The 27635-nt window shown below is 50.1% G+C and overlaps 1 protein-coding gene across 1 annotated transcript; it reads left to right on the plus strand.

The window, feature by feature from the left end:
* The first annotated feature begins 2471 nt into the window (after nt 1-2471).
* On the plus strand, nt 2472-26261 carry zbtb4 (zinc finger and BTB domain containing 4). Its single transcript, XM_088912395.1, has 2 exons — nt 2472-2819; nt 16280-26261. The coding sequence occupies exon 2, from the start codon at nt 16296-16298 to the stop codon at nt 21579-21581; it is 5286 nt and encodes a 1761-aa protein (XP_088768521.1). The 5' UTR covers nt 2472-2819; nt 16280-16295; the 3' UTR covers nt 21582-26261.
* The last annotated feature ends 1374 nt before the right edge of the window (nt 26262-27635 follow it).

Consider the following 27635-nt stretch of genomic DNA (forward strand, 5'->3'; position numbering starts at 1 on the left):
TGGTCTAGACCAAAGTCATAGATTATAGAAGTCATCCTACAACAGGGCTCCAGAATCTATTGACTGCTCTGCAACAGGGCAGTGGCATTTAATAGGCTGGCCTCAAAATGGGGCCTAGAAAATAAACGCTAGTCTAGACCAGGAGATTGGAAATAGGAGAGTTCAAGGTTTGTAGGACGTTTTACATAGAGATCCAGTAAGAAGTGTCCATTGACACTAGTTAAGGAAGTGATTGGTCCAGTTGAGCCACTGAGAGCTCAGCTGGGTTGAAGACCAGAGGTTTCCTTGGCCCTCCAAGATGAAGATGAAGGAGTACAGACCTTTGGGCGAGCAGCTGTATGAGAATCAGTGCTGCATTTGGTAACGCTGTGGCTGTGCACTGGGCTGAGATGGGTGTGGACTGTCTGGATCTCAGCAAACTGAGGCAGGAGCACTTTGAGGATCTGGATCCAGATCTTCTCCCCTACAAGGCCTGTAGAGATCTCAGTACAACTAAACAGGACCAAATGATTTGATTTCTAAGGAAGGCCGAAAAGGATTGTTAAGCAGCAGGCTGTTGCATTGAGTTTTCTGCAGCGTGCAATCATTACCGTTTTTACCGTTTTTTTCCTTATCTACAGTGATCACAGGCATGGTTGAAAAATAGCAGTGTTCACCGTTGTCCTTGGGAGAATCCAGTCCAGACCTGTTCAGTCTGTCCCCCTTGAATTAGGTGCTAAGACAGCTGGTGAAGCGCGTTCCTCCATCTGATCTGACATGCAGTGGGACTGCTGGCACAGAACTGATGCCCGCATGTCACCCAGCCTGGTGCTACACATTTGAACTTGTACGTTGACCATGTGTGCAGTCCCAGAACATGAGACCTCAATTACTTAATTCATTTATTTTTGTTGTTTATTGGGCGGCAAATTGGCACAGTGGTTAGTGTTGCAGTCATGGAGTGCTGGGGCCCAGGGTTTGACGTCTGGAGTGCTGTCTGTGTGGAGTTTGTATGTTCTCACCTGGCTTGTGTGGGTTTCCTTCGAGTGCTCCGGTTTCCTCCCACAGTCCAAAGACATGCTGGTAGGTTAATTGACTTTTGGGAAAACTGGTCCTAGTGTGAGTGTGTGCGTGTCTGTGTTTGTGTCAGTGTGTGTCCTGGGATGGACTGGCGTCCTGTCCAGGGTGTGCCCTGCCTTGCAGCTGTTGCCTGCCAGGACGGGCTCTGGCTGCCCCATAGCCCTTTATTGGATAAAGTGGTTAGAAAATGAGTGGATGTGATTTTTTATATGCATTGTAAAAGCCCTTACCATATACCGTATAATATAATACTATGTGCAGTCCATTAGCTGACAAAAGGCCTTAGAGAAATGTGATCTGTTCCAAGAATTGAAGACGTGTCACTTTACACAATGAGTAGTGGCTGTCTGAAACACCCACAACATCGTCTACACTGCTTTTCTTAGATCCTTTGAGAAGTGCCCACATGGGGAATTACCTTAGTAAATTCAGGAGTCTGAAACTCTAGTTTTACTGTATTTTTGCTGTGCTTTACCGTGACAAATATTTAGAAGATATGCTTACGACAGTACACCATGCTGTGCCCACACACCAGTGCTGTAAAAGCACAGGGAAGGAAAATGTACAGCTACAGGGAAACCCAGAAAAACTAGAGTGAAACACTGGTGCACAAAATCTAGTGGTAAACTCTGTCAGGTGGACATTCGTAAGGTGTCCACTTGCTACTGCGAAACCAAAACAGCAGGATAGGACCCTCATGACTGATTATTCGCAAAACAAGTCTGCCAGAGTGTAAACCTTGTACTTGAGGATTATCCTGGAAGAGCCTGTTTTTTTTCTGAGAGTAGGTGGTACTGTACGTGCTTGGATTCATTGAGTGTCTGAGCACTTAAACTGGGACTAAAAAGCCAAAATATCGGACTAGAGAGGACTCCAGTTTGACAGCTCTGGTCTTTCCCCATCGTGTGGGGGGGGGGCCCTGAAGGACACCCTACCATCTCATCTGTTACTATCCCTCCTTTCCTTTCTGAAGCAGAACCTTCCCTTTTTTTTTTTTAAAGGGAGGTGATGCATGTCTTGTCCTCTCCTTCCCCTTCTCTCTGGGGGTAGGTGATCTCATCTCTCTCTCTCTCTTCTGGTGAGTTCATCCCTCACATCACCCAACCCGAAAAAAAAAAATCTTTCAACTTTTGCAAAAAAGTCGATGCAAAGAGATTAGGAGTCCTTCCCCCTTTTTCTTGTCGTTCTAGACTGGCTGACACTTTTCTCCTCTCATCTCTCTCTCACCCTTCTCCCTCGTTTGAACAACAGTTCTTCTCTCCTCCCTCCCTCTCCCTCTCTCTCTCTCGCTCTCCCTCACTCTAATTTAGGGAACAGTACATCCCTCTCGACTGTCTCTCTCCCCCTGGCTCTCTCTCTCTCTCTTCACTCTCTCTCTCTCTGTGTCTGTGTGTGTGAGTGTGCTAGAGAGCGTGTGTGTGTGTGAGCGCTCAGCTAAGCTGGCATCGCTCCTGTTTGTTTTCAGCCATTTTGGGGCTGCCAGTGCCTGTAACAAACTGCTAAATGGCTGCCTCTCTCTATCTGTGAGCAGTTCAGCCTTGCAATTCTCTTTAAAAAAAAAAAAGGCCAGGAGGGGGAGAGGAGGAAAAGATAAACGAGAAAAAAAGAAAGAAAAAGAAACTAACTAACTAACCGCTGAGACGCTGTCAAGGCCAACTACGAGAGTCAGCAAAACTCAGTTAACTGTAGTCAGCTCTTGCACTGTTAGTCTACACAAGCTGAACTGTGGAGAACTGAGATGCTGCTCCAGATTTCAAGAGGTATGTAGTCTTACTGTTTATCAACTTGCTGCAATGGAGAGAGGGAGAGAGGGGCAGGCAGAGAAGCTATTGCGTCTGGCCCTAAGCTGGATTTATTATTTTTTCATTTCCATTTTTTTTATTAGATCCTCCCTGCCTCGTTCTTGCTTTTCTCTCTTTTAAATGTTTCCAGTGCCATCTCGCTCCTCGGAAAAAAAAAAAGAAAAAAGAAAACAAGCTTTGTGACTTGTGACGAGCGCTCGGATCGGATGCTGGCTTGCTCTTTGAAATTCTGACTTGTTCTGGTGGTGATGATGATGATGATGATGATGATGGTGGTGGTGGTGGTGGTGGTGGTGGTGCTGATTTTTATATTTCGCAAGGCCCCCCCCCCCCCCCCCTCCTCCGCCCCCCCTCCACTGCACAAAGCCCCCTCTTCTAGGACATTTAATCTTTAGAGCGCCGAGTCAGTTCACAATAATAAAAATAGCAATGGCAGTATTTTTTTTTTTTAAATAAGAAAATCTTGTTTAGGACATTTGGATCGCTTTCTGCCTGGTTTGGCTGAGGAGGAGGAGGAATGCGCACCAGCAAAATTTTTAAAAGTGTGTCAAGTTTTCTAGCGGATCTCCATGGTTTGCTGGCTTCTTTTTTGACCCTCGCCCCACGAAAACAGGTTTAATTGCTGAAGGAGGAAGGTTCTTCAAACCCCGAATTGGGGAGGCACATAAGCATCTGTGCTCCCCCCCCCCAGTTATTTTTATCTCAGCAACCTGTAGTTAATGCAGTTAGCAGTTCCCCTTTTCCCCCTTTTTTTCCTCTCGATCAGCAGCTGTTGCAAACTGCGTGTGACAGCGTCACGGGCTCTGTCGGTACGCCCCGCTGCAGGACAGCGGACAGGCTCAAGACAAGCCCTCATGCGAGCCAGCCGCTCTGTTCCGCGGTTAAAAGCAACTCAGCTGGTGAGACGAGGGAAGACCGAGGTCGAAACGTGCATCGCCTGGCTCACCTCACTGATTTTATGACGTCATGATTGGGGATGACAGTGCAGTGGGAGGGGGGGTATTTGGTAATATTGAGCACCCCCTCCTTCCCAGTAACAATCTCTCCCAACCACACCTCCGCCCGTCCTCCCCCCTGCACCCCACTACCGGCCCTCCTCGCCCCGGCCTTTCCGAAGACCAAAGTCGAAACGTTTGGCAGCTCCTGACACTTCCTCTTGCCGTCTGCTTCAGGAAAACGTTTGGCTCCTCTTTCAAAAGAAGAGTTCTGGCAAAACTTTTCACCCCCACCCCACACCCCTGAAGGGAGCCGAAGGCAGATTTTATCTCTTGTTAATTTCCTGTTATTGTAGTTGTCTCACGATGTGCACCCTGCTGTGTGCGATCCGGGGCGCGTCTCTCTTTCTCTCTCTCACTCTCTCTCGTTTTCGCTCGCTGTTTCTGCCTTTCGTGGTCATTTGCCGTGAAAGCTCAATTTGCCTTTAAAAAAAAAAGCCATTTGCTTCTTCTCCAAGGCAGTAGTTATGGTGGGGAAGCCAATTAACGCTGCGCACTGTTCTCGAGCCTATTGCATGCTGTAGCCTGCACAACGCTGACACATGTTCCCCAGCCCTGTTCCCACAGAATCAGCCTTGAGCCTGGAGACATGTTTTTACTGAAATGCTTACAAAAATATTCTGCAGCTCCTCTAAAGGAAACTCCAATGGCCTTTTCTTCTGCTGCTTCTTGTAGTCCATGAAGAAAATACACAAACAGCCCAAGTCAGGATGTTAAAGAACTTTAGTGTTTAATTTTGACCATTTGTTATGCAAGTGGACTAAAAAAGCTACTTGAGAATTTGTTTTGAAAAGTGTGCTGCACAATGTAGTCACCCACTTCATGATAGCAGAATGCACTAACCCAAAGGACATGCGCAAATATGCATGGAACAGGCTCTCTGGTATAGTTCATTTTGCTGAATGGGTTGACTTTTTACTCTTCCTACTTGTTAATAACAAAATATAAATAATAACAGAACAACTGTAGATTGCTGTGACTGGACTATGTCAGTGTACTCCAACAGGGACTGTAAGAGTCTAGAGCCCTGTGACTGGGCTGTGTCAGTGTGCTGGACTCCACAGGGACTGTAAGAGTCTAGAGCCCTGTGACTGGGCTGTGTCAGTGTACTGGACTCCACAGGGACTGTAAGAGTCTAGAGCCCTGTGACTGGGCTGTGTCAGTGTACTGGACTCCAGAGTGACTGTGAGAGTCTAGAGCCCTGTGACTGGGATTTATTTGGGGTTTACTGTACCTTACTTGGATCATAACAATCTAGAACACTGAGAATGAGTTTAGGCATTGAGGCTCTAAGACTCTAGAAGATTAAGGATCTGAGCTAACACAGCATAGTCCACATAGATGATAAGATTCTAGACCACTGCAACTGAGTTGTGTCAGTGTACAACAATTGAATGATAAGAATCTAGAGCACTTGGACCAGGCTGTATCACTGTGTGTGCACTGTATGAACAATAACATCCTAGAGAACTGGGATTGGGCTTTTTCAGTATACTCCACTCAAATGATACCAGTCTAGAGTACTGAGAATGGGCTATGTCAGTGTAGTCCACATGGGCAAAAGGAATCTAGAGGACTAGGGATGGGGCTCTGAGTGTATTCTACACAGACTTTAAGAATCTAGACCACTGTGACTGCTCTGTGTTAGTGTACTCCACATTGATAAGAATTTAGAGCACTGTGCCCGGGCTTTGTCAGTGTTCTGTGCTCAAAAGATAACTAGAGCACTATGATTAAACTTTGCCAGTGTACTCTGCATGTGCAATAAGAATGTAGAGAACTGGGACTGGGCTCGCTCAGTCTGCTCAATATGACTGTGAGATTTTAGAGCCCTGGGACTGGGACGTGTGGAGTGTACTACACTTTTATGACAAGAATCCTGAGCACTGTGATTGTGCTGCATCATGGTACTGTGTATGGATGATTGAGCTTTGTTTGACAATACTCCTCTTTGACAATAACAATCTAGAGCACTATGACTGGCCTGTGTCAGTGTACTGGACTCCACAGGGACTGTAAGAGTCTAGAGCCCTGTGACTGGGCTGTGTCAGTGTGCTGGACTCCACAGGGACTGTGAGAGTCTAGAGCCCTGTGACTGGGCTGTGTCAGTGTGCTGGACTCCTCAGGGACTGTAAGAGTCTAGAGCCCTGTGACTGGGCTGTGTCAGTGTGCTAGACTCCACAGGGACTGTAAGAGTCTAGAGCCCTGTGACTGGCCTATGTCAGTGTACTGGACTCCACAGGGACTGTAAGAGTCTAGAGCCCTGTGACTGGGCTGTGTCAGTGAACCGGACTCCACAGGGACTGTGAGAGTCTAGAGCCCTGTGACTGGGCTGTGTCAGTGTGCTGGACTCCTCAGGGACTGTAAGAGTCTAGAGCCCTGTGACTGGGCTGTGTCAGTGTAGTGGACTCCATAGGGACTGTAAGAGTCTAGAGCCCTGTGACTGGGCTGTGTCAGTGTCCTGGACTCCACAGGGACTGTAAGACTCTAGAGCCCTGTGACTGGGCTGTGTCAGTGTCCTGGACTCCACAGGGACTGTAAGAGTCTAGAGCCCTGTGACTGGGCTGTGTCAGTGTACTGGACTCCACAGGGACTGTAAGAGTCTAGAGCCCTGTGACTGTGCTGTGTCAGTGTGCTGGACTCCTCAGGGACTGTAAGACTCTAGAGCCCTGTGACTGGGCTGTGTCAGTGTCCTGGACTCCACAGGGACTGTAAGAGTCTAGAGCCCTGTGACTGGGCTGTGTCAGTCTATTTCAGTATACTCCATATAGAGTATAAGTAGCTGCTACATGGTCTCTGATATCTCCATCCATTACAGGCTGAGGACTATAGCACACTCCTTGTATTTAGTTAAAGGGCAAATGGAAAACTAAGCGGAAACAGCAAATGCAAGTCATTAAGAATAGACTGTGTAGGTTACGCCACTTTATGAAATTGCTGAGTGAAGCCGTGTGACATGAGCTGCCCCTTTAATTTGGCGCTGCTAAGGTGTTTTTTTCCTAGGGTTGTGCAGAGTTCATTCTTTAACTATCCTGTTTCTATTCTAAGTGCTGGTCTCCAGCTTAGACTGACTGTTAGAAATTAAAATATGTTTTTCTTCCCCCAATTTCTTCACTTCAGACAATTGGCTCAATCACGTTGCTCTAAGACTCGACAGGGACCCAGGAGAGCCTGATCGAGACCGTTATGCAGTGGTTCCTCTAGACCAGATTGTACTTCAGGATTTTCAGGAGCATACGGTCGCCCCGCACAGCCCAAACCACCGAGGCCTCCAGGAGACAATTAAAAGAAATGCGCACAGGATGGTTGAGAGCTTGAGATGAGCGAGCGGCTTTTTTTTTAAAGACGTTAAGGATCACAGCAGCAAGGCTGGCGTGAAGCCTGGCTGATTTTCACAGGAATAAACCCCTGAGAATCCAAAGCACTTCCTCTGAGGTCTACAAACATTTTCTGGTTAGGAATGAGTGAATAGCCCTGTTGTTTCAAACAGAAAGAGAGTTTCTAATTAGATTCTGTCGAACTACCAAGGGCCCAACACCTTCTTTAGTGCTGCCTTTCTGAAGCTGATGGCTCATGTTCGCCCTGACTGTGAGACCCCGACAGTACCGTGACCCTGACCTCCAGGTCGGTCCCGTCCCCCTGATCCTTAGACATGATTTGGGGTGCCATTCACCCAGCATTCTTGCAGATGGTATGTTAAAGAATGGACAGGGCTTCTTCACACAGTGTGCTGAAAACAAAGGGAACATGTGAAGAAAGCAATCAGTCAGGGTCCTTTCAGAAGGATTGGGGTGCCCTGTGATCTATTACCTGCTCACTGTGCTAGTTTTGCTCTGGCCTCTGGATGTGGATGAATCAGGGTGTCTCCAGCTGTGATCCCGTACAGCTCCGATCCAGCAAAAACCACGATAGTGTTGAATATAGCAGATAATTTGCTAAATGAAATAGATGAGCAATCCCTTGGAACAAGAACGTGAATACTGTGAAGCCCTCAAGGACCAAAGTTCCCTTAATTGGACAGATTACTTGTTACTTGATCCATAACTTCAAAGAATTCCCAGTCTTTCGAAATGGGTGATTGAGTGGGGACCGTATAGGTCAGCCCCCCACAAAAGATGTTATGGATGTGAGGGAGAATTGCCCCCAGGCAGCTGTAGCAGCCTCTGTGCTGATTGCTATCACATACTGGGTGTGGCGGCAGTGCAGTGTTAGGTGAGCTATTGGCAAGTCAGCTGGGCGCGTTTTTACTTTACAGCTGCGAGACACAGTGGGACAATTATTCCGAAAGCTTGCCTGGGTAGAAGAGCTCATAGGAATTTTGTGCTTCGCTTGTGGTTTTACCATAGTTTAGCTGAGGTTTCCTATGGCATGAACATGCCTTCAGTGTGCCCTGCTAGTAGCGACAGCATGTGGAAACCACAGTGGAACTATGGTGGAACGAGGACAGCCGTTCCCAGATCCCAAGGAGATCCTTGCAAAGGAACATGCCGGACTCCGGACTTCGGACTCCTGCTGCCACCGGTTCGTCCTCTGCGATCCCGAGCCAGGGAGCATCAATCACGACACACTTCATTTCTGTCTCTCCACACGCAAGATCCCAGCCTGATTGCTTTTCCCATCAGGAAGACACTGAGGGGCGCCAGACGTTTGTTGTGGGACGGGCTGCAGTTCTGCCAGTTGCGCGAGTGGCAGGCGCTGCTCTGGGTTGGTCTTGTTTTCTCCGGCTGGGTCTGGCTGGGGGTCTGCTTTTATGTGCGCAGGCTCCCAGTTTTTCTGGCCCTGCCCACCATTCCCCCACTCCGACTGCCCAGAATGGATGGGTGGATGGACATGGGAGAGATGAGGAACTGTGGGTGCCTTTCTCCAAAACGGGCACGCGCCAGGGCCGATCGGGATTGTCCTGTGGCCCAGTGCCCACAGAGCACAGGACGGTGCGGCTCTGCCTGCCTGTGTCATGAGCTTGTCAGGCGGCGATCTTGTCAGATCGAAGCTTTGCAAAGTGACCGACTATTCAAATGATTAGCATTATTTTTCGCCAAGTGCTCTCAGAACGTGCCTCTCTAAGTAGAGGGTGCTTGGGAACTTGCCCGACGATTTGAAAGGAAAAAAAAAAGATCTTCCTACACACTGCGGAGAATGAAACCGCTCTCCTGTTCCTGGGGTCTCCTGCTCCTTGCAGCCTTCAGGAATCCTGCGCCGCTTGATTGACAGCTCACAGGGAGGGCCCGATCACACCTTCGTCGAAAACCTGGTAGCACCTCCTAACAAGGGGCGACTGCTGTTTCCCAGCCCAGTAGGAATCGAGGAGAGGGCGAGGTTAGAGGAGGCGAGAGGGAGAGTTTGTGTGTGCCTGGGATGGGGGCCGGGGGGGGGGGTGGGGGGGGCGTAGGTAATGGATCGGACCCACAAGCACATGCCTTTGCCGGGACAATGGCTCTTTGATTAGGGAGGGCCGGAGTCAGAGGTGGAAGACTAGCAGTGGCAGGGGCCTATTCATCAAGACAGTGGGCGCGTCAGGGTAATTTCGGAAGGGGCTCACGGTGACGCCATGCGAGGCAAAGGATCTTTTTTGCTCTCAGCGATCACAGTGCATGAATCATCTTCATCTGTGATTCGGCCTGCCTGCCACGAGGGTGGGGAGCCGCATGCATTTTAGGGATCTGGATTCACTGGCTAGCAGATGGTGGCTTCGACTGTTACTGTTGTGCCTTTGGGCAAAGGGACTGTACCCTGATTATGCCAGCCCAACCCTGCTGTATGAATGGGTACCAGCAGTGCTAGTGTGTGTCTGTTGGTTGGGGGGGGCACAATTCTCCTCTGATAGAGCAGCCACCCAGCCAGAGGGGGGGATCAGACACTTTCAGTCTGCCTGCTGCTACCAAATCCGGGACAAGTCCCAATTCTAGCCAGCCTAGTTGGCCTGCAACGGCCTTTAGCCCCGACTCTTTCTGTATGTACCTGTCAGCCTGTGTAATGGTTCAATCTTCCAACAAGTCCAGACACATCAACTGCAGAACCACAAGGGAGCTGCTGCACAGAGCTGCCAGTCTTCAATCGCTTATTGCTGCCTAAACTGCCGACCTCTTGTGCTGGTCAACGCCTGTCAACTAATAGTAAAACGTGGCTCCAGTGACCCTATATTCTTTTCGTTTGATTGATGACACCCCGTTGTTTTCAAAGAAAACACCTGGGTAATCCTTGGCAACCGCGTCTCTGCTGTGTGTGTTCCTGCGTTTGTGCGACTTGCTCAATTTAACACCCCCCCACCCTTCCCTCTGAGTGACTATTTTGATTTGATTAAAACAAGCGGTGCGCAGTGACTGAATCATCTTTGCAGTGAAAAGAGAGGGGATCGGGTTTCTGGAGTGAATGTGCAGCTTGAAAATGGATTGAGCCGTGGCTCTGGCGGTAGAAGAGGTGGTGGGGGGGGGCCCACAGTTTATTCTAATGACAGCTTAGAAGCCAGGCATGGTGGAAAGCAACAAACTCCGAAAACGTCTAAACAGCTTGCGGCTTATTTCGAAAATAAGTTTCCATTGCGATTTTGAACATTTGAGCCATTTTCCAGTCCCTTCATTATGAGGACATCGTTTCTTCTGCCTCCGCGCCGAGAAGGAACTGCTCTTCTTTTTCCATCTCCAAGTCGAAATTCCCGTTCCCAAGCTTGCCCCAATGTCTGTGTTTGCTGCTGTAAAGCAGGAAGATGTGTGTGTGGATTAAGGGTCGGGGGTCCACCACCACACCACCACAGTTCCCAGCGTCTTTTAATTTACTGTGCTCTCGGAGCCCAGCCCAGCTTTGCCCGTGATCTGACTGAGATACACTTTACTGTGCTTTTACCATAATTTCACTGTGTTTTACAACACTTTACTCTGCTTCTACCACAATCTCACTGTGCTACAATCTGCTACTGTTTTACTACATTGTACCGTGCTTTTACCATGGTCCCACTCCAGTGATCCACATACTTTACTGTTCGATTACCGTGATCTCACAGTGTTTAATTACCTGTACACTGTATTATGCTTTCACCATGATCTCGCTGCAATTTACTACACTTAACTGTGCTTTTACCATGAAATCACTATGCTTCATTTTACTGTTTGGTTACCATGATCTCAATATTTTTTCTACACGTTACCGTGCTTTTACTATGATCTCACTGTGTTCTATTGCACTTTGCTCTGTGATTTTAACTTTATTGTGCTTTAACCCTGATGTTGCGTTGTTTAACTGCACAGTTTACGTAAGCACAGTACATGAGACGATCAGCAAACGTGGCTCAGGTGACGCAAATACTTGACAATTGGGCTGTAAGAGTCTGAACATCAGCAGAGCTGAGCACATGAAGAGTTTCCTGCTGTGTTAAGATGACGTTTGAGGAAAACTACCAAAACTGGTAAAGCACCTTGTAATATGCTTGAAGCGACGCTTAATTCAGGGAAGTAGGTATACGCCTCGAGCAGCAGATTGTGGCTCACCAAATTGTCTTAGAATTTAAATCAAAGGATATTATGTTAAAATTGTATAATGCGCTAGTAAGGCCTCATTTAGAACACTGTGTGCAATTTTGGTCGCCACGTTATAGAAGAGATACTGCTGCTGGGACTCAGGCCAGAGACAAGCAACCAGATACATCCCAGGCCTCAAGGGGGAATCCTACACTCGCAGACTGTAGGAACTGAACTGCTTGAGTCTTGAACGGAGCGAAAACCTTACCCAACTATTCAAAATCCTCGATGGCACTGCCGAAGTCTGCCCTGCAGAATTCTGCTGCACGATAGGTGAAACACACACCAGGGGACACAAGTGGGGACTACATGCTTTTAACACCGAGAACAGGAGCGAGTACTTTACACTAAGAGGGGTGGGAGTGTGGAACCCATCATGTTGTTGAAGCCGATACTTTGCTGCTTGCATGAAACATGTGGGTAAGATCCATGGATAAACTGATTACTGACTACCACACAGGCCGCAGAGACCGAATGGCCTCCCCTTGTTTGGGATTGGTAAAGAGCCTGGAGTCTCAGCAGTAATCGAGTGTTTTGGCACCGTGTGCTCTTGGCCCAGCAGGCAACCAGAGACAGCGGCCTCAAAAGAAGGACAAAAAAAATATCACAAAAGAGGACAACAAAACATTGGAATTCTTGCGGCGTTGCGCAAGCCTCCGGGAATCCCACTGGAGGGCTTGCCATCTTCCTTGTCGGCACGTCGACGGGCTGGTGTGCAGCGTTATCGGGTGCACTGGGTGAGGGAGCGGGCATCGGAGGGCTGCGGCTGCCATGCTCGGCCTCCGACGCGGAGCCTGTGCGTCAGCGAGGGAGCGTGAGGGGGCGACAGCTGCTGTTTTTCCGCTGGCTGCCGGAGTCAGAGATAGCGGTGGCCGGGTTCTGCATGCGGGGGTGAGGTCGCAGATGAGCCGGGGCGTGTCCGTGTCTCTGTGTGCGGGAGAGTGTGCGTTTGGTGTGCACCAACACAAACGTCTTCGGAGGCTGCGTGTCAGCGTGTGCATTTGTCAAGGAAAACCGTTACCACAGTACGTTTGTCCTCTAATTCCGTAGTTTTTCCCCCTAGTGTTTCGCTGCTCAGGTGATATATGTGCTTTCCCTTAGTCATGTTGTAATTTACCATATAGCTGGAGGCGCCTAACTGCACCTGCTTTTCCAACACTGGCATTCACCAGGAAAACCTTCACATGTGCAGCTATAGTAGGCTCTCTGTGTGTTTGTGCTGGCCAGCAGGCTTGGTGTGAGATAATGCTTTTGGAAGCTGAGAACAAGTGTCAGAGTGTGTGTGAGTGTGTGTGTGCTGGTTTATCTACGCAGGCCTTCAGTCGGTGAGCCTATCCTGCAATAACAGGCCTGACCTAGTTTCGCCTTGTTCGGGGGCTCACACACTGGCTGTGGAATTTTACAGAGACCTGCTCGTGTTGCTGCTGCTGAAAAGGTGGCAGTGGGGGGGGGGACAAAAGCCCGAGGAGAAGATTTATTTTGCGCACTTCGGGTTTCTCTCTGAGTCAGGCAGTGCTGGGGAGGCAGCAGGGGAAAGGAAGATGTGAGGGTGAGGTGTCTGCGGAGGGGAACATCCCTTCGACAGAACACGCAGCCCGGCGATGTCAGACAGAAACAGAGAAACATCACTCGCGCCCGCGGGCCTCAGAGCCTCTCGTTTTCTCTGCCTCAAAAGAAAAAAGCATTGATTTTTTTTTTTATCGGCTTTGTTGCTGCGGAGACGGACACGGAAAACTTCTTCACTCGGATTCCAGGGAAAACAATCCCTGCTGACGTATTGAAGGCGGTTTTCAAAGGAACCTGGAAAGGGGACAGTTTACTTTGGCGGTGTTTCGCAGTTTCCTACTCGTGTCGTATCAGACCGGGATTGGGTATTTTTTCTTATTTGGCGTGCTTTTTTCTGTTGTTCCTTCAGCTTCATGGTTATCCACCATAACCACCGCTTGGAAGAAGCCATGAAGAGACATCCGAGCGGTTCAGTCAGAAATACACCAATTTGAGCCCTCTAGTCCAGACAGCCTGTTACATTCTGGGCTACTTCATTAGCCAACTTTTACCATGATTCAGCAAGATTCAGCAAGGTGTGGACAGCCAAACCTCCCCAGTTCTGGGTGGGCTTGAGTTATGCAGGGTACAATTGACTTGCCATGCAGCAGGAATTACAGGGCGGTACTGTTAGTGAAGGCTGTGGTCTCTCCTCCAGTCAGTGCTCACTCTGCTGTGATCTCTCAGTGCTGTCAGTGAGAGCTGTGTCTCCTCCAGTCAGTGCTCACTCTGCTGTGATCTCTCAGTCCTGTCAGTGAGAGCTGCGTCTCTCCTCCAGTCAGTGCTCACTCTGCTGTGATCTCTCAGTGCTGTCAGTGAGAGCTGCGTCTCTCCTCCAGTCAGTGCTCACTCTGCTGTGATCTCTCAGTGCTGTCAGTGAGAGCTGCGTCTCTCCTCCAGTCAGTGCTCACTCTGCTGTGATCTCTCAGTGCTGTCAGTGAGAGCTGCGTCTCTCCTCCAGTCAGTGCTCACTCTGCTGTGATCTCTCAGTGCTGTCAGTGAGAGCTGCGTCTCTCCTCCAGTCAGTGCTCACTCTGCTGTGATCTCTCAGTGCTGTCAGTGAGAGCTGTGTCTCTCCTCCAGTCAGTGCTCACTCTGCTGTGATCTCTCAGTGCTGTCAGTGAGAGCTGCGTCTCTCCTCCAGTCAGTGCTCACTCTGCTGTGGTCTCTCAGTGCTGTCAGTGAGAGCTGTGTCTCCTCCAGTCAGTGCTCACTCTGCTGTGATCTCTCCTCCAGTCAGTGCTCATTCTGCTGTGATATCTCCTCCAGTCAGTGCTCACTCTGCTGTGATCTCTCAGTGCTGTCAGTGAGGGCTATATTACTCCTCCAGTATTCCCCCAGGTCGTCATTATAAATGCCCACCAGTTTTCATGCTGCTTTAAAAATGCTATAGATTTGTTTGTGGCACCAGTAAAAAAAACTGTATCAGTCACCCTCCAAAATTTGCTTAACATCAAATTTAGGTCTGGACCAGCTCCCTGGACTTGGCTGCTGGACATTGCACAGCAGCTACAGGCGAAACAACTTTTTTTCTGACCTTACTAAGCATCGGAGAAGGAAATGGCGGCACTTAACAAAAGCACTGGCATTGCTTTCAGTTTTTGCTCAACAGTGACTGTCAGGCTTGTGGTTGTTGGGACCATGCTGGTTTAAAACAAAAGTTAGGACAGTCAGATCAGTACATTGACCTCTTCTTCTCTCAACTAGCTGCAGTCTGTCTATGGCAAGGACTATTTCAGAACTGCATCAGACTACATGGGCTCTGCAGGTGGAGAATAGTGAGATCACGCAGGAGAACGTGCATCAGTGATACCTGTTAAGATTTGTGCAGATGTGCAAGAATCTGTGCTGCCAGAATGCATCTGGATACCTCTTAGCCATCCCTCTATTCGTCTTGACAGCCTGCTGCCCTTTGACCTGTACCACCCCCACACTTTCATCCCAGTGACTCCCAGAGATACCAATTACATCCGAAGTAGGAAAGCATACAGGCAGAGCTGGTAGTGCTATAGGAAGACAAAGGTGTCTGGTGTGGCAACAAAGATTTCATGACAGTCTTTTCTAATTAGCTACTATCAACCAGCCAGCTAAAAGGCATGAATGACCCCCTCTCTTTTGTATCCTTTTCTATGTCCTAAGGATCTTATGTCTGTAAGGTGGATGTCTTAGTACTGTTAATCTCAGTTTGGCAGCAATCCTGTAGAATTGCTTCTTTGAAAAGCTTGTGGGATTTTCTTTTCATTGTGCATCAGAGCAGTGTGCAGTGCTAATTTGTGTCCCCTTTATTGCACTTCCACGCTATAATCACCTTTGACAGGGCTTCTCAGGAACTGTTTCTGTAGGAACGTCTAGTTAGCATGGCAAGTAACAATCCGAACATTGTTGACAGCTGGGAGACTTGCAGAATAGTTTGCCCCTAGGCAAAACAATTTATCTTCCTTATGAAATGGCGTTGTATAACCTTTACTAGGGCAGTAGTTGATTCTGAATTCTGCTTAGGATTTATACTCTCAGGTTTTCTTTAAATCATGTGTGCAGCCATGAAAAAGGATTCTGGAACTTAAACGGCGGCAACAGGAGCACATCACATAAGGAAATTATCTAAATGGTCTCCCAATCAAATGCAATAAATGTTGGTTCTGCTTTCCAATGACTGACTGCAGTTTCTTGAAATGATTATTTTCTGGTGGGGAGCACCATTTTAATGCTACTAATTTTCAAGTGCTTACACTAAAGACAGATGGCTATGAAAGGTTATGTTTAAACTTTCCCTTTCCTGAAGACAGCACCTATTTTAAGATCCCTGGCTATGTTTAGTTCCGGGATCTGCTTTAGGGAATGCTCGATTAAATCACCTTGCCTTCTTCACTTAGGTGAAGGAAATGGCTTCAAAAAGGATTTTGGACGTGCCACTTGTTTTAGTTCTCATTGAACAGGAATGCGTAACAAAGTAAATTTTGTTCCTGCTGCAAATCTAACTCCGACCTTCTGCTTATAAAACACATGGTTATTTTTTTCGTCATCTCCAGTACTGCTTTCAATTTAAGATAATGAGAGATAAGTAACCAGCTCAATTTCATGCTTTAGGTTTTACCCTACATGTTGTGGGGATGCTTAGAACAACAGGACCACACAGTGTTTATCACAGGGGGTATGGGAACCAATTTTTTTATACCGATCTCTGTATTCAGTACATTACTATCCTAATAGTAATAGCAGATTGAGCTATAAAACATGGAGTGATTTCTCACTCACTGCCATTATTAGTGCAACAGGGATAGAAGTCAGCAGCAGAAGAAGCCATGCTGCAGGGAAAGTAGGCATGAGAAAAGATCGCCCCTAATCTGCTCTGTCTCTCCTGGTGCAGGTTTTGGCGCAACGTCATGGTGTCCAGGGCCGAGGTTTCGGACCCGAGCCACGCGGGCACCCTCCTCTCGCACCTGAACGAGCAGCGGTTGGACGGGGGCCTCTTCTGCGACGTCACTGTCATCGCTGGCGACGACGCCAAGTTCCGGGCCCACCAAAGCGTCTTGGCCGCCTGCAGCCCTTACTTACGGGAGCTGCTCTCTTCGCCCCTGCCTCTCGGGCCTGCCGCTGTTGCCGCTGCCCCTGGAGCTACACAGCTGAGCGAGAGGGTAGTGGAGCTGCCTCACCTGAAGTCTGACATCCTCTCGGACCTGCTGGATTACATCTACACCTCCAGAGTCTCCCTCCACGGCTCCAGAGGCGCCAAGCAGCTTTCCGAAGCCGGGAAGAGCCTAGGCATTCCTTTCTTGGCAAGCCTGGCTGGGGATCCTGGACGGGCCAAGAACAAGGCGGACAGTTCAGCCAGCTCACCGTCTCTCGACTTCCCTTGCAGCCTTCCAAGGCTTCCCAGAAACAGGGAGCGGCACACACCACCCTCCTTGCCTTCCGGCGTAAACCTGGAGGACTCCCAGTGGAAGATGGCAGCAGTGGACAAGCAGCGACATTTTGACTCCGGACGATCCCCATCTCCCATCGACCTCACAGCCCCAGCCAGGAAGGATCCCAAATCCTCTTCCGTGGTTCAGTTCCAAAGCCTTCCCCATGAACTTCCTCCACAGAGCACTTTACCTTTGCCAGCCTATCCAATGGATGCTGGGCCCACAGAGACTGGCGGTGGTGGGTCAGCACAGGACTCGGAAAACAACCCTGCCGCTGAGAGCTTCCCAGTGACTATGGACTCTGAGTGTTCCACCACGGAAACGGCCAAAATCCTGTTTAACCTGAGTACGGTGGCTTTTAAGGGAAGGGGTCACAAACATGGCAGGGTGGCATCAAGCACAGATGATGCAGCACCAGTTAAGCAGAGAAGTGAGTCAAAGGACAGTGTGTCAGGATCTCTTTCTCCTCCTCCAGTTTCTAAAGGTTTCTTCTGTGGACTATGTCATCGCTCCTTCAGTTTATCCTCGTCCCTCAGCGTCCACATGAGGCTGCACAGAGGAGGGAGGACGCTGAGCTGTCGCCACTGTGGGAAAGCCTTCATTCACAACAAGAGGTTGCAGTCCCATGAGGCACTTTGCGGGCAGCCTCGACAACAGGAGCAAACAGCCCTTGTGGCCCCAGCCAAGGAGGAAGACCAGGGGAACTGTGAGGACGAGGAGAAGGAGGAGGAGGAAGAGGTGGGGGAGAGAAGGGAGAAGGAAGAGGAACAGGAACCACAGGGTCGTTCAGCACCGGCCAGGATCCACAAGAAAGGGAGGGGCTTCCTGGGACGTCACCGAAGCTTCCAGAGGACAGACCTGCTGGCTGAGGAGGACCACTTTGTGAAAGTGGTGGATGGGCACATCATCTACTTCTGCACAGTCTGTGAGCGCTCCTACATGACCCTCTCCAGTCTCAAGCGCCACTCCAACGTCCACTCTTGGCGTAGGAAGTACCCGTGCCGCTACTGCGACAAGGTCTTTGCCCTGGCTGAGTATCGGACCAAACATGAGGTGTGGCACACAGGAGAAAGACGCTATCAGTGCATTTTCTGCTGGGAGACCTTTGTCACTTACTACAACCTGAAAACACACCAGAAGTCCTTCCATGGCATCAACCCTGGACTCATAACTAGTGAGAAAACACCCAATGGGGGTTACAAGCAGAAGGTAAATGCTCTCAAACTCTACCGCCTGCTACCCATGAGGTCCCAGAAGAGACCTTACAAGACCTATAGCCAGTCACTCTCTGAAAACATCCTGCTTTCTTCCGATAACATACCCTCTGTTCCTCTGGCTTTACCTATGGATGGCGGGCTGCCTGCCCCTCTGGGCTCTGACCAGCTGCAGTCATACATCAATGAAAAACACACAATGGGCCTGCAAGCAGATCCCGCAGGCTACTTGTTGGCACCACCTCTAGATCCTGGTGGGTTGGGAAGAGGGGAAACAACTCAACCCTCTGCTCCTACCTTGCCCGTACATGGGATAAACAGGGAAGGAGAGGCTGAGGAAGACGAAACAAACCTTAGTGTGCCTGGCCATGCCAAAGGCTTCTGTGGTACAGAAACGTCTGCCTCTACCGTCATTGCATATGGTCACCCAAAGCCTTCGGTAATAGTGCACGGAACGTCTGTGTCATCTGTGATTATGCACAGCAATCAGGTTCCTTCGTCAAGCAGCAAAGCTTATTCAGGCAATCGGCGTTCCCTAGAAAATGAACCTGCCAGTGAGCAACCATCCCCCAAAGTGGCCCGGCCCATCAAGAAGCAGGTCCTCAGGGAGTACATTCAGTCCCAAAAAAGAGCTTCCAAGTCAGAGAACAGCACAGCAGAAGAGGAAGGCAGACAACCATCCAGTGCAGACGAGGAGAAGAGGCCACAGAAGACTTGCAAAGCCCATGGCAAGAGTGTGACCTATGTGGCCAAGCCTGCTTGTGTTGGGGGGTCCTCCGAGACCAAAGGTGGAGCCCCATTGTGCCAGATCACTGTGCGCATTGGAGAGGAAGCCATTGTGAAGAGGAGCATCTCAGAAACTGACCTGATGAGGGACAAGAGCCCTCCACCCTCCAAAACAAAAAAGGCTGACTCTCCCATAGAGGAGCCAATCCATCATCACCAACAACACCACCACCACCACCGCCACCGGAGTAAGGACAACAATGAGAAGATGCCCAAGCCATGCAAAGCCAGAGAGTACTATTTCCGAAGGGAGGTCCGAGAGGAAGAGAGCGACCAGGATGCAGAGGACAACCTATGGAGGCCTTACTACTCCTATAAGCCCAAGAGGAAGGCTATACATGTGCAGAAGGTAAAGAAATCTAGCTGGCAACGCAAGCTCCACTACAAGCGCTCCCTGCGCCTGACAAAGAGAGCTGAGAGGCTGGTGCAGCAGAGTGCACAGGATGAGGGCCATGAGAGACAGCCAGATGCCTCCTCAGCCCTGGAAGATGAACAGGGAGAGCCGGAGGAACAAGAAGAGCTCTGGTGCCAGATCTGCAACCAGTCCTTCCAGGACTACCTCTCCATGAAGAGGCACGAGCGGCACCACCAGGTGGGTAAAGCCTTCGAGTGCAGCACCTGCGGCCGGCACTTCTCCACGCTGAAGAAGCTGGACAAGCATGAGCTGACACACCTCATGGAGTTCGTCTGCTTGCTGTGCCAGGAGACATTCGTCTCCCGGAGTCTCTTAGAGGAGCATCAGGGCACACACCACACCAAAACAGAGAATACTTTGCCACAGGCAGAGGTGGGGAGTGAGCTGAGTGAGCTGGAGAAAAGCAACCTTCCTCGGGTTGGCAGGAGACCTTCTGTTCGACACTCCTGCCCCTTCTGCTCAAAGGTCTGCAAGACAGCCGCTGCACTGGGAAGGCACATGAAACGTCACGGGTCAGATGCGAGTGATGTTGCCGAGACCGCCACGCCAAGGGTGTCCGAAGCAACAGCATCTGACCTGGAAGTGGATTCTGAAGCAAAACAAGATACAGATGAGTGCCCTCCTGTTATTAATTATTCCAAGTCACAGCAGCCGAGCGACGCAGGCAGCTATGAACCTCGATATGACAGCTCACTCAAACTAGGGGTTGGGACTGACACAGCTCTGCCAACCCAGACAACGGAACTCTCATGTGGTGAGACACAGGAAGGCCAAGATAAAAATCTTGATATGGAAGCATCAGTCACCAGCCCACACTGTAGCAAGACAGTTCAACCTGACCAGAGTCTAAAATCCAAAAGATCTGATGCTCCCAGTGGCTGTGCTCAAAGTGTTCTGGTTCTGAACGGCAAGGACTCTCCAGAGTTACATAAGCTGGACACAGCTGACTCGTACAAAACTGAGAGGAGCCCAGAGGCACAAACAAATGCTGCAGATCACACCACATCTACTGAAGACTGTGGAGTAACTGCCTTGCCATGCCATCGTTACAATGGCCCATCTGAGGACCACCATACCAGTCTGAATGTCAGTTTGGGATTGCTCCCCACTATCAGAACTCCAGGCAAATCAGCAGCAACTGCACCTGGTTCCACACAAAGCAATGCTGGACAGGATTTATCAGATAAAAGCAAGTATGCTTACCAGAGCACTTTGATACGGGAAGCATCATCAGGCACAGACCAAGATGAATGTTCCCAGGACCTAAGGATGTTGCAGACTGGGGTCACTACCCCACCCAAGCTAGCTATGACATCACACAGTGGAGGAAACACTCCTGAGCCTAGAGACACGCCAAAGTGCCCAGAGCAAAAGGGGTCTACGACACAGGGGCTGGTGATGCTGCCTAAGGGAAAAGGAGACTCTCATCCAGCTGCAGAGCAGAGGGTGGCAGCCTTGCCGAGAGAAGCCACTCCTGTGCAGGAGCTAACGGCATCTTCCATGGAAAGGGAGGCTGCTGACAGCATGATTGTGTCACATGGCGGGAAAGAGGGGGCAGAGGCAAAGGGAATCGTAAAGATATCCAAAAAGGAGGAGATCCCTGCCTCTGTGGCTGTCGCTGTATCTCCTGAATTTCCCGTCATCCAAACCACTGCTAAAGCCAGCAGCAATGCTGTGCCCTCCCGTGAGCAGACGGCTCCCCTGGTCACTTCAGGCAACAGCGCCCAGAGGAGGCTCAAGTCTCCCACCAACCCCCCAGTGCAGGACCTCCTGAGGCCTCGCCTGGGGCCCAGCCCAGCCACCCAGGCCATGGTACACGAAGGACAGGGCCTCATCATGTCTCGCTTGACGGGAGTGAGCGCCCCCCAAAGCGTGCTGGTCTCCCACAAATCAGAGGAGGAGCCTCCAGTTCCCCGGGACTTCCACCGGGAGGTGGCCTACCCAGTCCAGGAGTTTCCCTTACCTCTCATCGTACCAGGAGGTTGCCGCTCCAGCAAGAAGCAAGAAGACAACATCCTGGTTTCATACCCAGCCAGTGCCATTCAGTTTGGGCCCCTGGGAAAGATATCCAATGGAGATTTGGGGAAACTGCCCTTTTACCCTGACCCCTATCAGCTCCTCTATGGGCCCCAGCTACTGGCCTACCCTTACAATCTGGCTGCCCTGCCCATGGCTCTCAATATGATGGCGCCCGGTGACAAGGGGGAGCCACTTCCCTTCCTGCCAACTCTCTTCAACTACGTCAATCCCTGCCCTGGTACTGTGCCGCAGCACCACCTGGTGGCCAGCTCGAGCCAGTGCAGCAGCAGCAGTAGCAACAGCAGCAACCGAGAAGGCGCCAACCAGTAGAGATGCCCAGTAGCAAGGGGGTAAGGGATGGGAGGGGCTCCCCTGGGACTGCCTATACTGTACAGCGTGATTTTCCCCTCCCACCCACCTCTTATGTAAAGTAGCGATAAGACCAACCAATGGGAAGTTGTGGAGGCAAGGGTGCGAGGTTGTAGGGCTGGGGGTGCATCAGGAGAGTCTGTGCGGTACCCCCTCACCCCTCCTCCTCAATCCCTCCTCCCTTCAGCACTTAACCTCTCTGTCCTTTTTCTGTAGTAGTCTAGAGCTCAATAACTGTCCTCCAAGACTAAAAAAAAAACACAAAAACAAAAGCTAACAGGGTGTGTGTGTGCAAATTAGTTCAGTCTGCTTCCCTTTAGTGATTGCAAAAACGAAAAAAAAAACAAAAAATACACAAAAAAAAACAACTCCTTCCGTGGTGGGTTAGTCATCTTCGAGGATCATTCCCACAATGATCGCTCTCTCTCTCTGTGTACGTTAGGAGGTCCACGCGGCAACGCAGGGTGTGCGTGGCCCGAGATGCCACGCGCACACGGTCCATTCCACTAGAGGAGAGGTGTCTGCAGTGCCATTCCCCCAAAGCCGTTTGGTTTAGTGTGTAGCGCGCCGGTTGTTGGCGTGACGTCTGTAAAGCACTAGAGCACTAGAGGTAATACTACTGTTCTTTGCGTGGGCTGGGACAAGTCAGCAGGTCGACCTGCGCGGCCCAGGGGGGCAGAGCACTGGGCCGGCAGCGCCAGCGCAGTGTAGTCGGGTGCCGCCGCGATCCGGGGTGGAAGGTACGACTCGGCACGGCCGAGGATACGGGCTTGGGCCCAGGAAACTGCAGCGGGGTCTGGAGCTGAGAGAGCAGTGCCAGTTCGCTCCCAGGTTACCAAGCTGCTTGTTCATCCTCCGTATTTAAGACACATAGTTTCAGTGGCCTTTCTCCAAAGTGTCTCCCAGACACACTCCATTTGCTTGGCTGTATGGGAGCCAAAGTGTCCCATTCCCAGAATCCCACTAGAAACGGCACAGAGGTGCAGCCGGGTTTCTTCTGTAATGGAGCTTCCTACAGTTCGGTCAGCTGCAGCATCCTGATGCTTTGTGGCTGATTTTGTCATGTATCTATTTTTTTCTTCCTTGTTGCCGTTTTTATTTTGAACCTTTTTGTCCCCTGACAGCTTTCTGGAAAGGGGTTTGAATACAGGCATATGAATGTAATATAGTCTTGAGTTTAATGAAGTACAGCAAAAGAATAGATTGATTCAGGTTTCTCACTTGAATAACCTGCATAAAAAAAAGAACATGTTCCACAGCTTCAAGTCTATAGGAAAACTTCAAGAAACTTGCATCAGGATTCACAAATCATTAGCGCACGTATCTCGTTCTCATCTGGATTACTGTTCTTTTTTTCCCCATGTTCTCTCTTTTCAAAAAACCAAAAACCAAACTGCCAGGTTTTAATTCCACAACAAAGAAAGGCAGAATGTGAGCGGGGGGCCTCTACAACCCACCATCTCTAGAGGTTTGTGTTTGTGAAAAGTCACACAAAGCATGATGGGAATTGTCTTGTGTGCACAGCCTGTTCTTTGTCTGGAGATAGAGTCACACAGCTTAATGGGCTTGGCTTTTTAGGGGGTACTGGTGAGTGACCGCCAGGTACGCGCTAGTCCAGGAGTTAGAGGGGTGACGTGTCCTTTCCTTGACATCCCTGTGAGCCTGTAGGCACACCAACAGGCCAGCACAGGAGTTGCTCCTCTTCCCTGTGTGGTGCCATGCCAGCTATGTGGTGCCACACCCTCCGACGTGTTCCACAGGATGTGGGCTACAGTGAGCGGTGGAAAGGGCGCCCCCTGGAGGGTGAGGAACTTGAGGTGTTCAAAGGTATCGAGGTCCCGGTCAAGGGAGCAGCCCTGTCCATGATCAGAGACAGCTGTTACCTCAGAGATCTGCGGAGCGCAGGGAAGGAGGAAGCAGAAAAGCTGTGGAAAATGTGTGTCTCAAAGCCCCGTGATATTAAAAATCACTGAGGGAATTATGGGTCGCAGCATGATCCAGGCTCACACTTACAACATCTTGGGCACAGACGTCAAGATGTCCTCCAAGTGAACGGCTTTTCTGGATAAGACACTTGGGAACCACATTCCCACCCCTAGTTCCAGTTCTTTGGCGAGAATATAAGTAGCCGAGCGGGCGACAACATCACTTCGTGAGCCGGGGTGATTGAGGGATAATGGGAAGGAATCAAAGCTTCATGCTGATACGGGGAGGGGGCAGAAATTAACATCGGTGGCATAAATTGGGGGGGGGGGGGTGTCTTCTCAGCCAAAAGTTATTTTTTCTGTTGACATCATGCCCAAAATCCAGAACCTTTTGATCTCTTGAAAGTTTCTTGGTGTTTTCTGTCGCTTTACATTTAAGGTGTAACGGACATATATTTGAAAAGCCTGCCTAGTTTGCTGCATTATTTTTAAAACAGCTGTAAAAAAAAAAAACAACTCTTCCACTGGCTTTTTCTGTCATTTCTCACTAAACGGTTTCACCCTTGCACTTTATACAGGGAGTCGAAAAGTGTCAGTTATTGCTCAGGATCTGGGCAGACTTTTGCCACTTGGGTTTGCTTTTCGGGGCTACAGGGTTGAGCGTGTGGGCTGCTGTGAGCCCTAACGATGCCCATCTCCAGAGGCTTGCCTGGTGGGAGGGAGGGCAAGGCTACCCACTCAGAGTGATGACCTGGTGCAGAATCTGCCCAGGAATGAGGGGGGCGCACGTTCCACTGGGGGCGGTTACTGCCCATATCCTGGGGTGCCAGGTCTGGTCTCAGTAAACCAAGGAGGAGCTGGGTGTCGCGGGAAGGGAAATTGAACCATTCTGCAAAACCGTTACAGCGCATAGTACTCGACTTCAGGGATGCTGTGGGGAATGTAATGATTTGTAGGGCTTATACCCAGTAGATTGTTGCGATTAACATTGTCATGAACACGTGCGTCCCGAGGACACTACAGTAAATCTGGGGTGGACTTGACGTCTGCTTCCTTTCGAAATCACATGAGCGCTGGTCACAGCACAGTCTGAGGCAAACACCTCGTTGGTGTGGACCCCACGGGGCTAGAACTGCCCACCAGTTTCCAAAACCACAGCTCCAGCTGCGAACCCATTGCACTGGAGTTCGGAATTACACCGCCGCTACATTGAAATCAGGTATTCTGCAGTCAAAAGCCCGGCAGTGAGACGATAGGCACAGCAGAGGGCCTGTAATTAAGTTGCGGCTGTACTTCCTTTCCCCAGGACTGGTAACATGCTGTAGCCCTGCTTTTGGCCGCTCCAAACAGGCTGCTGTGCACAGACGTCCAGGAATTCCTTTGTTCTTAGATTCTGTTGGCTGAAAGAGATAGCTGGATCGCCCTCTTGCACGCTAGCACCCAAGGAATGCTGATGTACTTAAACAGGGATGGGCTGCAGATCGATACAGCCAGGCTTGGTTTGGGTGCAAAGTCCCGAAGAGGGAAACATCGCAAACTCACGCTAACGCAAAACACAAGGGTCAAGCGATGAAGGGAGGAGGCACGTGGAGTGAGTGGGTGGGAAGGTTTTTCACCTCTTCGTCTCATGACCTCTCACCCCTGCACCAGGAACCACAAGGTTAGATCCTCTTCCGGGTCAGTCTGATGCAGCTGTCTCTGAGTCACCTCATCACCGGGCGTGTTCTCATGCTGCAGGGGCCTGTCGCAGGCTGCTGGCTGTGTGGCACCACTGGGGGGGGGGGGAGGACGATTCCAGTTCGTAGGATTTGATGGGCCTGTGACCAAAATTCGAATGGCTAACTTAACTCCGCATGTTCACCACTAGTCCGTCTCCCGCAGCTGCTTCTCGAAGCAGGGCTGGGCGTGTGGAGAACAGTTCTGCAGTGTCACAACACGCAGCTGCGCAGATCTCTGAATGCCTTTTCGCCTGTCGGGCTGCATGTACATGGTGGACCCTCAGCGTAACAGTCTTGTGGCTCAAGTGTCCGTGTGAAGGGTTCGGAAAGGGGTGTGTGTGTGTGTGTGTGTGGGGGGGGTGATTCCCACGAAGGCGTTTCTCCAAAATGGCACACGTAGGTGGGAGGTTGCCAGCTCTGATGCATCAGTTTCTGTTTCTAGAGTCCCGATGAGCACTTGGTCAACAAGACTTTTGTTGAAAGAAACGACTTTAATGTCTTATTTCTCAAAGTTTCTTCCTGAAAGACAAAAAACACACAACAGGGTTCAGCAAAAACGCAAGAACCATCATTTCCGCAGACACGTCAATGTGACATAACCAGCCCTCCACAGCTAGGGCTTTAATTTAGAGTCTCCTGCGAATTGGAACATTCTGATCTCTCATGTGGGTTTATTTATTATCCATGACTGTGCCGATGGAACAGAAACCATGCCACTTGCTTTTCAGAGTACAATGGCAGAGAAACCCCCCCCACCCCCAGCTCCTCCAGTCAGATCCCCGTCTCCCGACCCCAGTGTGTGCTCCCTCTGCCGCTGTGAGGAGAGAGCACAGGCTGGACCTGGTGCAGAATGGAGAGGAGTCCTTGTTAAAAACGCACGTGTGTGTATCGGTGAGGAAGGCTTGCAGTCACGCTCCCCTCTCTCCCCCACGTCTGTTGCGTTTTCTTTCTCCTGCTACAAGATTCTCCTCTCAAACAAAAATAAAGTATTATCCCGACATGTTCGCCTCGGTGTTTTTCTTTATTCTGACGAGCTGCCTCATCTCACCTTTCTCTGTCCCAGCTGTGTGAAACAGGCTGAGTCTAACCCAGCAGGAGGGACACACTCTGGGCACGAGGCTGGTCGGCGCCCTGTCCCAGCTGTGTGAAACAGGCTGAGTCTAACCCAGCAGGAGGGACACACTCTGGGCACGAGGCTGGTCGGCGCCCTGTCCCAGCTGTGTGAAACAGGCTGAGTCTAACCCAGCAGGAGGGACACACTCTGGGCACGAGGCTGGTCGGCGCCCTGTCCCAGCTGTGTGAAACAGGCTGAGTCTAACCCAGCAGGAGGGACACACTCTGGGCACGAGGCTGGTCTGGACAATTTGCCTTGTCATGACTTCCCATAGTCTGCACCATGCTTTGCTGTTCCTGTGTATCTCTTTGTGCTTTGTCATGCTTTTCCAATGATATCTTTGGATCTTTACTACACTGCTGCCACAGCAGACATTTATAAGACTCCCTCCTCCTTCAGCAGACAAGCCACTCTGGAATCACATTTAAATCATAATAATAATTGCTTACACTTATACAGCACTTTTCTGGACACTCCACTCAAAGTGCTTTACAGGTAATGGGGATCCCCTCCACCACCACCAGTGTGCAGCCCCAGCTGGATGATGCGACAGCAACCAGAGTGCACCAGAACGCTCACCACACACCAGCTCTCAGTGGGGAGGAGAGCAGAGTGATGAAGCCAGAGTGATGAAGATTATTAGGAGGCCATGATTGGTAAGGGCCAATGGGAAATTTGGCCAGGACGCCGGGGTTACACCCCTACTCTTTTCGAGAAAAGCCCTGGGATTTTTAATGACTAAAGAGAGTCAGGACCTCGGTTTTACATCTCATCCAAAGGACAGCGCCTTTTTTAGTGTTCTCATCACTATACTGGGGCATTAGGACCCACATAGGCCTCAGGGCAAGCGCACCCTGCTGGCCCCACTAACACCTCTTCCAGCAGCAACCTTAGTTTTTTCCCAGCAGGTCTCCCATCCAGGTACTGACCAGGCTCACACCTGCTGAGCTTCAGTAGGCTGCCAATATTGAGTTGCAGGGTGATATGGCTGCTGGCAAAAACACTTAGCTCCTTGAAGCAGCATTGTCTTCTCCACACACCCTGTCTTCTTAGCTCTCCAGGAGTGTTTCCCTTTGTGTTCATACTGCTGCAGAAGCCACAGCCCCGTATAACCAGTGTTGCTCTGGTTTGGTGAAATATGACATCACTTTGCTCCCAACAAGGCCTGATCAATCGAGCCTTGATTTATTAGACAGCTCATCTGATAATCTCACCAGATGATATCAGTTGTGCAAAATTAATGAAAAAACTTTTCTAA

Source organism: Atractosteus spatula, chromosome 3 (assembly GCF_055471065.1).
Source record: "Atractosteus spatula isolate fAtrSpa1 chromosome 3, fAtrSpa1.hap1, whole genome shotgun sequence".
NCBI classification, from domain to species: Eukaryota; Metazoa; Chordata; class Actinopteri; order Semionotiformes; family Lepisosteidae; genus Atractosteus; species Atractosteus spatula.

What these genes read in the sequence shown, in the direction of transcription:
- zbtb4 (XM_088912395.1), top strand. Translation starts at nt 16,296, where the DNA reads ATGGTGTCCAGGGCCGAGGTTTCGGACCCGAGCCACGCGGGCACCCTC.